This window comes from Plecotus auritus (assembly GCF_963455305.1).
Source record: "Plecotus auritus genome assembly, chromosome: 5".
In the NCBI taxonomy this organism is placed as follows: Eukaryota; Metazoa; Chordata; class Mammalia; order Chiroptera; family Vespertilionidae; genus Plecotus; species Plecotus auritus.
Window position 1 is genome coordinate 49,665,223 of NC_137776.1, and position 12,269 is coordinate 49,677,491.

General features: G+C 41.1%; 1 protein-coding gene across 1 annotated transcript in view; it reads right to left on the bottom strand.

Annotated features, from left to right (window-relative positions):
* Positions 1-12,269, bottom strand: part of MYO3B (myosin IIIB) — a gene marked incomplete at its 3' end in the record, with an annotated part of 379,148 nt that overhangs the window by 71,738 nt on the left and 295,141 nt on the right. Inside the window, exons 30-31 of the mRNA XM_080668808.1 lie at positions 10,397-10,457; positions 9,368-9,467 (exon numbers count right to left, since the gene is read on the bottom strand). Coding sequence (XP_080524934.1) covers positions 9,368-9,467; positions 10,397-10,457 — 161 coding nt within the window. The remainder of the gene's footprint in view (positions 1-9,367; positions 9,468-10,396; positions 10,458-12,269) is intronic.

The following is a 12,269-nucleotide window of genomic DNA, read 5'->3' on the forward strand; positions in this document are numbered from 1 at the left end:
AGAATCTCACTCAGCATCACAAAAAGTACATCCTGACCCAATGCACTCAGGAAAGCACCAGAAAAGTTCCTGCTGTACTTTCCTCACATGTTTGCAAGTAACAATCTAAGCAGAATAATGTCCAAAAACTCTCCAACTTTGTAATGTGCTTTAATAAGTTGCAGGAATGAGAACAGAGTCACAAGGCTTTCCCTGAGGGATGTGGCCTCAGGAATGATGGCTGACAAATGACCTCCATGGCTTCTAACCAGCAGCTCTCCCAGCTGTGGCCACCTTCTCTCCAGCCTCAACTCCTCCAATAGGGTCAGAATCCCAGTGCCTCAGCTGGCTGAGGAGTAGATACTGTGCCAACCTACGTGGACAGCCTCCCTTCTTATCTTCCAGATCCTCAAAGCTCAGGGAAAGCAGGGCACCAAAATGAGTCTTTCCCTCTTGGTAGGTATCCTGCAGAGTTCCTGTAGAAAGTCACAGTGTTGCACCGAGGTCTTGGTTAAGGTAAATGGCTGTAACTGCAATCAATGTCCAAAGTATGCTGTTCACAGCCATCAAATTACAAAATAAAGCAAAGCAAAACAAAGGAACCCAAAACCCAGACCTAGTAACAATTAGAAAAGTCTTTTAAGCAAAATAGGAAAGGTGTATGATTCATATAAACAGGACTAAATTAGAGATTAAATTTGGGATTAGAAGAGCTATAATCCCTCCTCTCTCTCCTTCCATCCTCTGCCCACAGGTCCATAGGCTCAAACTGTACACTCCTTATGCTGGCCTTGTTTAAAGCCCTTTGCAAAAAGCCAAGGAACAAACATTACTGTAATGACATAGATATTAGAGATATGTGCAAATATTCAGATCTGGTGGGATTTAGAGCAATTTTGCTTTGCAGGAGGTGGGCAGAGGCAGTATAGTTTATAAAACAGAAATATCTTTTAAGGGTAGTAATTCCTAATAATTGTAGAAATTGAGACACAGAGTCTGGAACACTTTCTTCTTCTTCCTCTACAGCAAAGTTACAAGTACCTACATGTATAATTTGTTCTTGACAACTTCCTGAGGATTTAAATAAGACCACATGAGATAAATAAGGACACTCACTGTGTTGTTACCAAATCTGCTTTGGAAAATAACAGCTGCAAAGACCACGATTTTTGAATTGCGTTAGTCTGTTAAGTGTCTTATTTCACTTCCTGGCCTGTAGTAGGTGCTTAATAAGTGTTTGTTGAATGAATGAAAGAACGACCGAATGAATAGGAAGCTATCTATATAAAGTTCCCTTTTTCTGATTCAATGTAATATCGAGATAGGGGGTGTCTAGATCAGAGCTTCTCAAAGGGTGGTCCCCAGATCGGCAGCATGGTATCTCCTGGGCACTTGATAAAAATGCAAATCTCCCCCACACCCGCAAACTCGGTAACTATGGCATGGGCCCAGCAGTCTGTGTCTGACAACCACTGAAGTTTGAGAACCACCAGATCTAAAAAGATCCTTTGACAAGGTGTTTTCCCACCTCCCCATGCTAAAGGAAAGAAATCTGTGCCTGTAATTACCATCTCACCATCTCACCGAGAACAGTCCCTAGGCTGAGGCTTTACCAGGCTCACTACCAATTCACTCCCTGGTTTACAGTGCATCTCATGGAATCTAGGCAAGGAGAAAAGATGCCCCAGCTCAGTGGGAGCAGAAAAGAGGGGGGCTTAGAGCCCCAGAGACTATCCATGCATGAGGCCACAACAGCAGCCTGGAGGTCCGTGTGTGGCCTTCCCTAAGGCACTGGGTGCGAGGCAGAGAGGTCCCAGGAGCGCTCCCTCATGTGGGATTTGGGTTCCATGTGCTTTCCCAGCAGGAAAAACGTTGCCTTTGAGCTCCGCAGGAGGAACATGTCAAGTCGGCGACAGCTGAGCCCTTTATGATCCCACTGGTTGCTGTTTGGCAAACTTCTCACAACCCCTTCCACACACAGGCAGCCAGTGGGAGGCGATTTCTGTAGCACTAGCCAAGGCTTGGTCTTGCCTGACATAATGATCTAATTTTTAAAAAAACAGTCCCTCCCGATGCGAGTTCAACTTCCAGGATTATGATAGGGTGACCAACTTGTCCCAGTTTGCCTGAGACTGCCCTGGAGTTAGCAATGAAAATCCCACATCTTGGAAAATTCTTCAGTTCCAGAAAAATTGAGATGTTTGGTGACTCTAAGGATTAAGAGTTCCAAGGATAAAACAGCTCAGGTTAGCCTTCTGATAGTTGAACTTATGCCAAAATCAACAGAATTTATTAATGAGCATTAAGAAAGATAAAGGCAAATAATGGAGTTGATGGGGTTAGAGAAGCAGCTGGGTGAAAGTGTGTGTGGTTTGCTCAGCAGTGGGGTGGACGGCCTGGGCAGATCTGACACTAGGTGCTCTGAGGCTCTACCATAACCCAATGCTGTGCATGCCCACTGGGCCCCCTCTGGAGGCTGGTATAGGACTGTTTGCTCCTCAGCTCCCTAAAAATGTATCATGCTCCATCTTTAAGATGCGTTATGATTAAAGTTAGTCTTAGTATACACAATGACTTTTACTTACAAAAAGAAATAGAAATAATTTATATCACCTGTGGACGGGACGATACCCAAGGGCAGAACTGCCTTACTCAGGTGAGGTATCACAGGAAACCCAGGGCAGGAAATGGAAGTCTTTGAACAAGCAGGTCACAAAGTTACACTAAAGCTTGTGTACTTTACACTAAGAAAATAGATACTATGCAGCTGTAAAAAAGAAGGATATCTTACCCTCTAAGACAGCATGGAGGGACCTGGAGAGTATTATGCTAAGCGAAATAAGCCAGTCAGAGAAAGATAAGTGTCACATGATCTTACTCAGATGTGGAATCTAACGAACAAAATAAACTGATGAACAAAATAGATCCAGAGATACAGAGCATGGAACAAACTGTGGAATCTCAGAAGGAAGGCTGGGATGAGAGGTGGGGTGTGGAGAGATTAACCGGGAAACTTATATGCATACTAGAGGCCCGGTGCATGAAATTTGTGTCGGGGGGTGGGGGGGTGGGTGGGGAGTGTCCCTCAGCCCAACCTGCACCCTCTCCAATCTGGGACTCCTCAAGAGATGTCCAACTGCCTGTTTATGCCCAATCCAGGCAGTTGGACATCCCTTTCACAATCTAGGACTGCTGGCTCTCAACTGCTCGCCTGCCTGCCTGATTGCCCCTAACCGCTTCTGCCTGCCAGCCTGATCACCCCCTAACCACTCCCCTGTCAGCCTGATCGATGCCTAACTGCTCCCTTGCCAGCCTGATCGTCCCCAACTGCCCTCCCCTGACAACCCGGTCACCCCCAGATGCCCTCCCCTGCATATTCCCTCTTTATTAGATAGGGTTTTTTCTTTAACATATTGGACAGCCCTAACTGGTTTGGCTAGGTGGATGGAGCATCGGCCTGCAGACTCAAGGGTCCCAGGTTTGATTCTGGTCAAGGGCATGTACCTTGGTTGGGGGCACATACCCAGTGGGGAGTGTGCAAGAGGCAGCTGATCGATGTTTCTCGCTCATAGATGTTTCTAGCTCTCTATCCCTTTCCCTTCCTCTCTGTAAAAAATCAATAAAATATATATTTTAAAAAAAAGAAACATTTAAGATTCCTCCATATCTGCCTGGCTGGTGTGACTCAGTAGTTGAGACCCCAGGCTGCCACCACTGGAAGGGGATCACAGCCCAGCCAGGCTGAGACCCCAGCCCAGTCTGCCGCCACTGGCCAGAAGATCGCGTGACGGGGGTGCGCAGTCCTGCCGGCCTGAGACCCCAGCCCAGGCTGTGGCCGAGGATCGCGTCGGGCGCTGGCGCCTCCCAGCCAGACACCCCAGACTGCCGCCGCTGGGCGGGGATCACTGCGTGGGGGGCGGGGACACCCCGGGCTGCCACCGCTGGGCGGACTGGGGTACTCCGGTGGGACTAAGAGGACTGGGCGCTGCCATCTTGTGGCTATGGGCACCGCCATTTTTGTCGTGGAGTGATGGTTAATTTGCATATTACTCTTTTATTAGATAGGATATGCATAGCCCATGGACACAGACCACAGTGTGATCAAGGCCTAGTGTGGGGTAGAGGTGGTGGTCAATAGGGAAAAAAGGGCACATCTGTAATACTTTCAACAATAAAGATAATTTAAAAAAATTTAAAAAAGTTAAAAAAAGAAAATGGAGGTAAGGTACCAAATATATGTCAAAAGTAGGCATGTAGTACTTTTGTGACAGTTTCCTTTCTTTTACTCAGAGGGATTCCCTCAATTACCCATTTTTACCTGCAGAAAAATGTTGAAAGCCTGTATTTTAGACACAGCAAAAGAGAAAAAGAGAGAAGGGGAAGGAAAGTATGTTACAAAAATTGAGCACATTAATAATAGCAAAAAAACATCAGCTTTGTGTTGAAAGAGAAGAAAGTAAAAATAATCAGGCACTTTAATTAAAAATCATAATGGTTGAGGGTCATTTAATTCAAGGGTAGGTGGTCCCATTTAACAATCACATTTAAGGATCTCTCTGCATTATTGTTGAGATCATGTCCTGAGATAACTAAGAACAAGAATTGTGTTGGGCATTTTTAGTATGAAAGGGACTCGTAGGTTTTAGAAAGTTTCAGCTACCAGACAATGCCACTTATACATGATATTTCATTTATTGATGATGTTTTAGTCTACACTTAACCCAGTAACTGGAGTAATCATTTTAAAACATCATTCAGGTCACATCACTCGTCTGCTGAAATGCTCAGTGGCTCCCCATTTCACTGAGTTTACCCTCCTTACTCAAAACGCCGACCTCAGATCAACAATATCAGCACCACCCTGAAGTTCATTGGTGTCGCAGAATCTCAGGAGCCATCCAGACCTGCTGCATGAGAAACACAGATCTGCATCATTTGGCTCCTCACCTCCTACCACTCTCTTCCTTGCCTTTTCAGCCCCAATCACGCTGTCTTTCTTTCTGCTCCTCGTGTATTCCACACATGTTCTCTCCTCAGAGCCTTAGCCATGGCTGTTCCCTCTGCCCGTTATACTCCTGTCCTAGACATCCACATGATTAACTAGCTCACCACCTTCTAGCTTCTCAATGAAGCCAAGTAAACCACCCCCACCCTGTCTTCCGAACTTCGGCCACTCCTAATCTTCCTTGCTCTATTTTCTCCCCTATAACAACACTTCACTCTTCTAACATCCCTAAACCAACTTATATGTTATGCTTATTGTTTAGTGTTGCCTCCTTCTGCTAGAACATAGCACTGTGAGGATAGTAATTTTTAAAAAATATATTTTTATTGATTCCAGAGAGGGAGAGAGGGGTAGAAACATGAATGATGAGAAAGAATAATTGATTGGCTGCCTCCTGCATGCCCCATACTGTGGGGGATGAAGCCTGCAACCTGGGCATGTGCCCTGATAGGGAATCAAACCATGACTTCCTGGTTCATAGGTCAGTGCTCAACCACTGAGCCATGCCAGCTGGGCAAGAGAAATTTTTGACTGTTGTTCCCTGGTGTATCACCATGCCTAGAACAGTGACATGTGGTCTATCGTATAGGCCACAGCTTGTTATCAATCCCAACAAGATGAGCAAAGAAATATAGAGTAATTTAATTTACAGTAAGAAATTTAGAAAAGTTTTGATCAATTTTATATTGACACAACACATTAGTGCGCAACTATCTAGTAAATCATTTTTATTGTTACAAAAGTATCAGACTGTAAATTGAAAATGAATACAATAAACCCCAAACTGATCTTTCAAAACAGTTTGAAAAGTGCTGGCCCAGAATAGTTCTTAGCACTCAGTGTTAATAATTGTTTCTTGAATAAATAAATGAATAAATAAAGAGAAAAACAAATGCCTGAGGAATACATTTTTACACAGTAAAATCAGGTAAGATCTGTGTATATGTCTGTCAGTCCAGTTAAATAATTCCACTGCTCTGATTAGTGGCAAAGTGATTTATATTATGCACTTCCTGAGTATGCTGTGCTTTTCTCTCCTATAAGGCTTAAATGGACCAATTAAGAGACTTCTGAGACTCTGACTAAGTGGCTGATGACAGCCTTTGTCCAAGCCCCACATCTGAACACTTCTTTGCATGTCTGCTCTGAGCAGAGCTGGCCTGACTGAGTAACTTCAGATTACTTAAACCCTGCCTCCTCCCACACTCCACCAGACCTGGTATATACATGAAAATAACTACAGTACAAGGCAGGATGTGATAAGTACTATAAGAAATGTCAAAGGGCACGAGGAGGGAGCTCTTGCGGACTCTGAAGAATGGAGAGGACTCTGAGAGTGAACAGGGAAGAAGGACCGGTTGGGCATGAACAAAGTCACACAGGAGAAAAAGAACACACTGGGCATGCTTGAAGAATAGAGAGTAGTTTGGATATTCTGAAGCACAGAATGAGAGAAAGAGATCAGTAGAAGACAGTAATAGAAAATAAGATTGGGACTCGAACAGATACAGACTTGAATGTCATACAAAGAAACTTAGAGTTCTTAACACCAAGATAACAAAGAATCTGCTTGCAAAATGGGCTGAGGACCTGAATAGACATTTCTCCAAAGAGGACAAACAAATGGTCAATATACATATAAATTCATTAATCATCAACTTAAAGCCACAATGAGATATCACCTCACATTTGTCATCAATACATCAAAAGTCAAGTGTTGGCAAGGATGTGGAGAAAAGGTATTGTTGGTGGGATTGCAAATTCCAAAAAAACTGTATGAAAGTCTCTCAAAAAATTAAAAATATAACTACCATATGACTCAATAATACTACCTCTGGGTATTTATCTGAAGAAATCCAAAACACTAATTTAAAAAGATACATGCATTCCTATGTCCCCTGCAGCATTATTTACAATAGCTAAGATATGGATGTAACTTAAGTGTCCAACAATAGATAAATGGATAAAGATGTGGTACATACATACAATGGAATACTACTTGGCCATTATAAAGAATGAAATCTTACCATTTGCAACAACATGGGTGGACATAGAAGGTATTACGCTAAGTGAAATAAGGTAGACAAATATCATATGATTTCACTTATATGTTGAATCTAGTAAACAAAATAAACAAACAAGTAAAACAGAAACAAACTCATAAATTCAGAGAACAAACTAATGGTTGCCAGATGGGAGAGGGCTGAGTGAAAAGGGTGAAGGGATTAAGAAGTACAAATTGCAGTTACAAAATAGTCATGGAGAGTATAGTCAATAATATTATAATGACTATGCATAGTGTAAGATGGGTACTAGACTTATCAGGAAGATTGCCTTGCAAGTTATAGAAATATCTAACCACTATGCTGTATGCCTGAAACTAATATAATGTTGGATGGCAATGGTAATTGAAAAAAAAAATTTCTTTACAAGCAACTTAGAGTTGATGCTGGGGCAATGGGGAGCCACTGAAGAGTATGAAGGAAGGGAATGTGATGATCAGAGTATGCTTTAGAAAAGCTCCTCAGGCACATGTGCATAAGAGACATTGAAGGAGGGAAATAAAGAAGGTAGGAAGACCACTGGAGCATAAGGAGAAGTAATGGTAATGGAGGCAAATTCAACAGAAACCATCTAGGTTGGAAGGAAGGAATAATTATGACAGGAAAGTGCATATGAGCCATTTACAGCATGTCAGATATGAAACCCTAAGTTTGACTTTATGGGTTACTTTCCTAAAGATTGTGAAAAATAACTGTAATCCAAGAAGTTCTCTTTAATACTTAGACCAAATACAATATATGTTAGCTCCCCTTGAACTATCCCACTAAAACTTAATGCTTTACAGTAAGTACTTGATTCTTTATTATTCATACTTATAGATTAATTTTGCATTTACATAATATCAATAACAAAAATTACCACACCATAGACATTTTGCTATGCCCTATACTTACTAGTATACTAGCTCATTTATTCCTCAGTATAATCCCTCAGCTATAAACTACTACTTCCTTCATTTTACATGTGTAGGTACTAAGGTAAGGAATTGCGTAACTTTATTAACATACACAGGAGAGCAGAGGTTTGAATCTAGGCAGGTCTGACCTCAGAATGTGTGCCTTTGACTAATCAACCATACCTGAAAATTTTCTTTTCACATGTATTTTAAAGTTACATGTATTTTAAAGTAGAATGCCCAAAGAGACAACAGTCAAAATGAAACAAATAGAAAACAAATTGCAAGATGATAGATTTAAAACAAAACATACCAATAATCACATTAAATGTAAATGGTCTAAACACCCCCAATTAAAAGATAAAGTCTGTCTGTTTGGATAGAGAAAAACATCAACTAAACTCTTACATAATGGATTTTGTTCCACCACAATGTATTTTCCCTAAATTTTCCTCTTTTTGTACTAATCCTACTCCTACCCCATGCTGCCCTTATTCCTGAACAACCTGGCTGTGGGGAAAATATTCCCTTTGACAAGTTGATCAATGTATATCTATTTTAAAAGTTCTGCTATGATACACTCATCCTCTCTTGTCTTTCTTCAGAAGTTTAAGTTCCATGTGGACAGAATATCCTCACACTTTTTTATACATTTCCCACTTCATATAGTACTACTTTCTCACTGAAAAAAAGTGACAAAGAAGCAATTTGGACAGACCTGAGAAACTACTGCATATTTCAGAAAAATAAATAAGGCCAGCAGTAAGTTGGTATTTTAAGTTGAAAAGTTTTTTCTTTGGAATGGTCTACATTGTCCTGAGTATCTTTTGGTTCATAAATATTTCTGATAATCACACTTCTATTTAATTTTCCAGAAGTACTGATTTTAGAGACATATAAGGCCCCAAAATGACTTTTACCATGGTATGTAGCAAATAATTTAGAAAAGGGGCCAGAAATAGTTATTTCTCAAATAACTGTGGCAAGATATTTGTATCCGTGCTGGAAGAATGGCCATGTTGCCAAGAGAGCAGACCTACTCACTAAATCCATATTCTTTACCAAGCTCTAGATTTTGACCTTGAATAATCTGCCCCACTGAAAGCTGGTCAGCTGTTTGTTTATCTCTCCTTTAACAAAATGAAGTTTTAAGCAGTTTCTTAATGTAAGATTCTTACAACTAAAAGGAAGAGTATGCATCTCCTATCCATTTTTTTTCCTTCAGAAAAGTAAACTTACATGGCATGGGTAGGTGGCAAACAGCTTCCAGTCTTCATGGCTTTCCAAACCTGAAATTTGTGTTAACACTAGCTCATATTACTATCTGAGTCCCGCCTTCGAGACAGTACTGCCCAAATAACTCACTAAAAGTACACAGGCAGGCAAATGGTAGAAGTAGCATGCAATCAAATTGTTCTTCTTACCAGGTTTTTCAGGGGCTCCCCTCGAGGGACTCAGTCCTGGGCGACCTGGAGCAGCATGGCATGTCCGAGAAGACAGCAAATCCGTCCCAGACACTGAGTGCTTCAGAAAGACCCAGTAAGAAAAACGTTATTTTTATCCACTGATAAGACAACTTTATGGACATGGCTTCCATTTAACTAAGGGGCCCCTGACCCCGATCGTATGGGGAGGAAGCAAAGTATATTGGGGTCATGTTGTACGTTGCCGCGGGCTCCCATTACAATTGAGTAGAGGTGCTCTCCTTGGGGACAAATAGTAGCAAAGTCTTGACATCCTTTACTTCATTTACTTTTTCCTCTGAACACATTAACCTAGCCCCTTCTTCAATTAATTATAGTCCAGAATATAAAAATAGCTATGTGCTGATTTTCTCCTATACTTAATGTTTATCCCTAAGAAAGAAAAAAGGAAACCTATAGGAAGGTATTAATCTACTTAACATTTCTAAGTACATCATCCAAAGGATTTTGTTTTTTTAATCTTACATATGCTCAGCAGAGTTACTGGCAAAAACTGTACATTTTCTTCATTTCATCCTTTCAACATCAAATAGTAGGCAGCAAAAATTGGATCAGACTTCAAAGCCTGCTGTGGGCTCCAAGTCACAGAGAGACGCCTCCATTTCACATATTGAATTCAAGCAGGATATCAAAGTGCTACCAAAGAACCTCGGGTCCTTGCTCAGAAAGAGGCTCTAACATCTGTAGAGAGTGGAGTGCACAGACAAATCACCTCGGGGAGCAGCTAGCATTTATTCTCAGCAGCGAATTCCAGGCTTTTGATTCTCTCTTCACTGTACCTCCCTGTCTCTCTGCTGAACCAAGTTCTTTAGCGAGCTAGGCTTTTGTCTCAAAGACTTCAAAATATCACTAACAGTTTCACGTTCAGATGGCTGGACCGAGCAGCCACAGACAGACTTCAGACCCACCAACTTGGATGAGTCTGAAATAAAGATACACAGTTACTTTGAAATCAAGACATCCAGCTACCTTATTTGGATATCCCGTGAAGACATCATACTCTTTTGGAGAACTCTGGCCTTGTGAATGCCTAAAAACAAATACAAAAATAATCATAATTATCAAAAGGCTTGAAAATGATAATTTAAAAAACTTAAAGAGAGTTGTTTCATTAAGCTCCCAGTGCTTCCCGTCCAGCCCTCGGTTAAAAGGGATGGTGTTGCTCCTACATCCACAGTCAGCCCAAGATCCTAAGACCCAAGAAACTGCCCTTTCTAAAACTGTGTGACCAGATTTGGTTTGTTTTCTATAGGGCTTTTACAAACTTTATCAAGAAGCCAGCCAAGTTAATGCTAAGCATGCACTGCCCACCCAGCACATTAATCACGTTGTTAAAATAATTCAAAATAGATTCTGTAGTCAAATAAGTCTGGAAAATGCTGAGTTGAGCAGAGTTGAAGAGCTTTCCTTACTGCAGGCATGATCTTTTACAATTATAATATGCATTTATGGATTCCTAAAGTAGAGTGGGGGGAGTATGCAGGGTTTTCTAAACTAATTTGATCAAGAAACTTAAAAAGTGATAACCTATTAATGTCTATTAAAATACTTGTTACTTGGAGCAAAGTTTGGAAAAAAATCAATTGTGCCGCATTTCCAATTTCTTGTAATTGGAACACATTGTATCAAGTGTGATAATCATAACACACTGTTAAAACAGAAGCCAGCTTTTACAGTTCCTTTCAGGGGAACGCAGCAGAGTGGAAAGCTGACTAGCGGGAGGAAAAGCTGGGTTCTGAGCCCTGGACTCAAGACCCTGATTTCTCTCTCTCTCTCTCTCTCTCTCTCTCTCTCTCTCTCTCTCTCTCTCTCTCTCTCTCACTCACACATACACACGCACAAAACCAAAATATGTGACTGGGTAAATTTCTCCAGTATTCTGGGTTCTAGTTTTCCTCACCTATAAAATGGATCGAGATAAATTATTCCTTAGGTCTCTTTCAGTTCTATACTAATAATTGTATTCTTTATTTAAACTGACAAACTAATTTTCTGAGAACAGTTCATGGATATTACCTTCCATATGCATCTACTTATAGTAGATTATAGCAATAAACCTATTTTTAAAATATCACATCAGTACCTGAGGAGAGGGAACTATACTGACATACTTATCTGTACCTATATTTGTTTATCATATGTCTCCCACTATGGAATGGAAGCTCCATGAAGTCAGGGACTAGATTTGCTTTATCAGATCTGTATCAGCACCTAACCCAGTACATTACAATGTCTGGTACATTGTAAGTGGCTCAATAATATTTGACAAGTTGTTGAATGAATACTAGAATGACTAGTGGACCCCCAAAATATGGGCCATGAAGATTAAAATTATCAATTATATAGCACTCCATATTTTAAAAATGCTTTCATATATCTAATGAGAGTTTCACAACCATTTGAGCTAAGTGCTTTAATTGTCCCTATCACACAGATGAAGAAACTGAAGGTCAGAGAGAGTGAGGAATTTGCCCAGGGATCAAGGTGACTACCTGGTAGAGCCGAGACAATGACACCCTGTTTTTCTGACTACAACCCTCCACTCTTCCTCTGAACCACGACACGTCTATGCCCTTTGGTTTCTGTGCTTCAGCCCAAGGGACTCATTTATTTCTGTCAGCCTAGGTAAGTTCCAGTGGCTGTGGGGCACCTACAGGAAGGATGGACTCTGATATCCTCTAGGAGTCCTGTTGAGACTTGGAAAAAATCTGAGGAAGAGAGTTTGACTGTTGAATTACTTTGGGGTCTCCAATTTCTGCCTTTCCTGCACCAACAAATAAATGAGCCTCTTAGGAACTCCTCTAGATTGCATGGCTTTTCAGGATTCAAAGGCCAGTGGCCA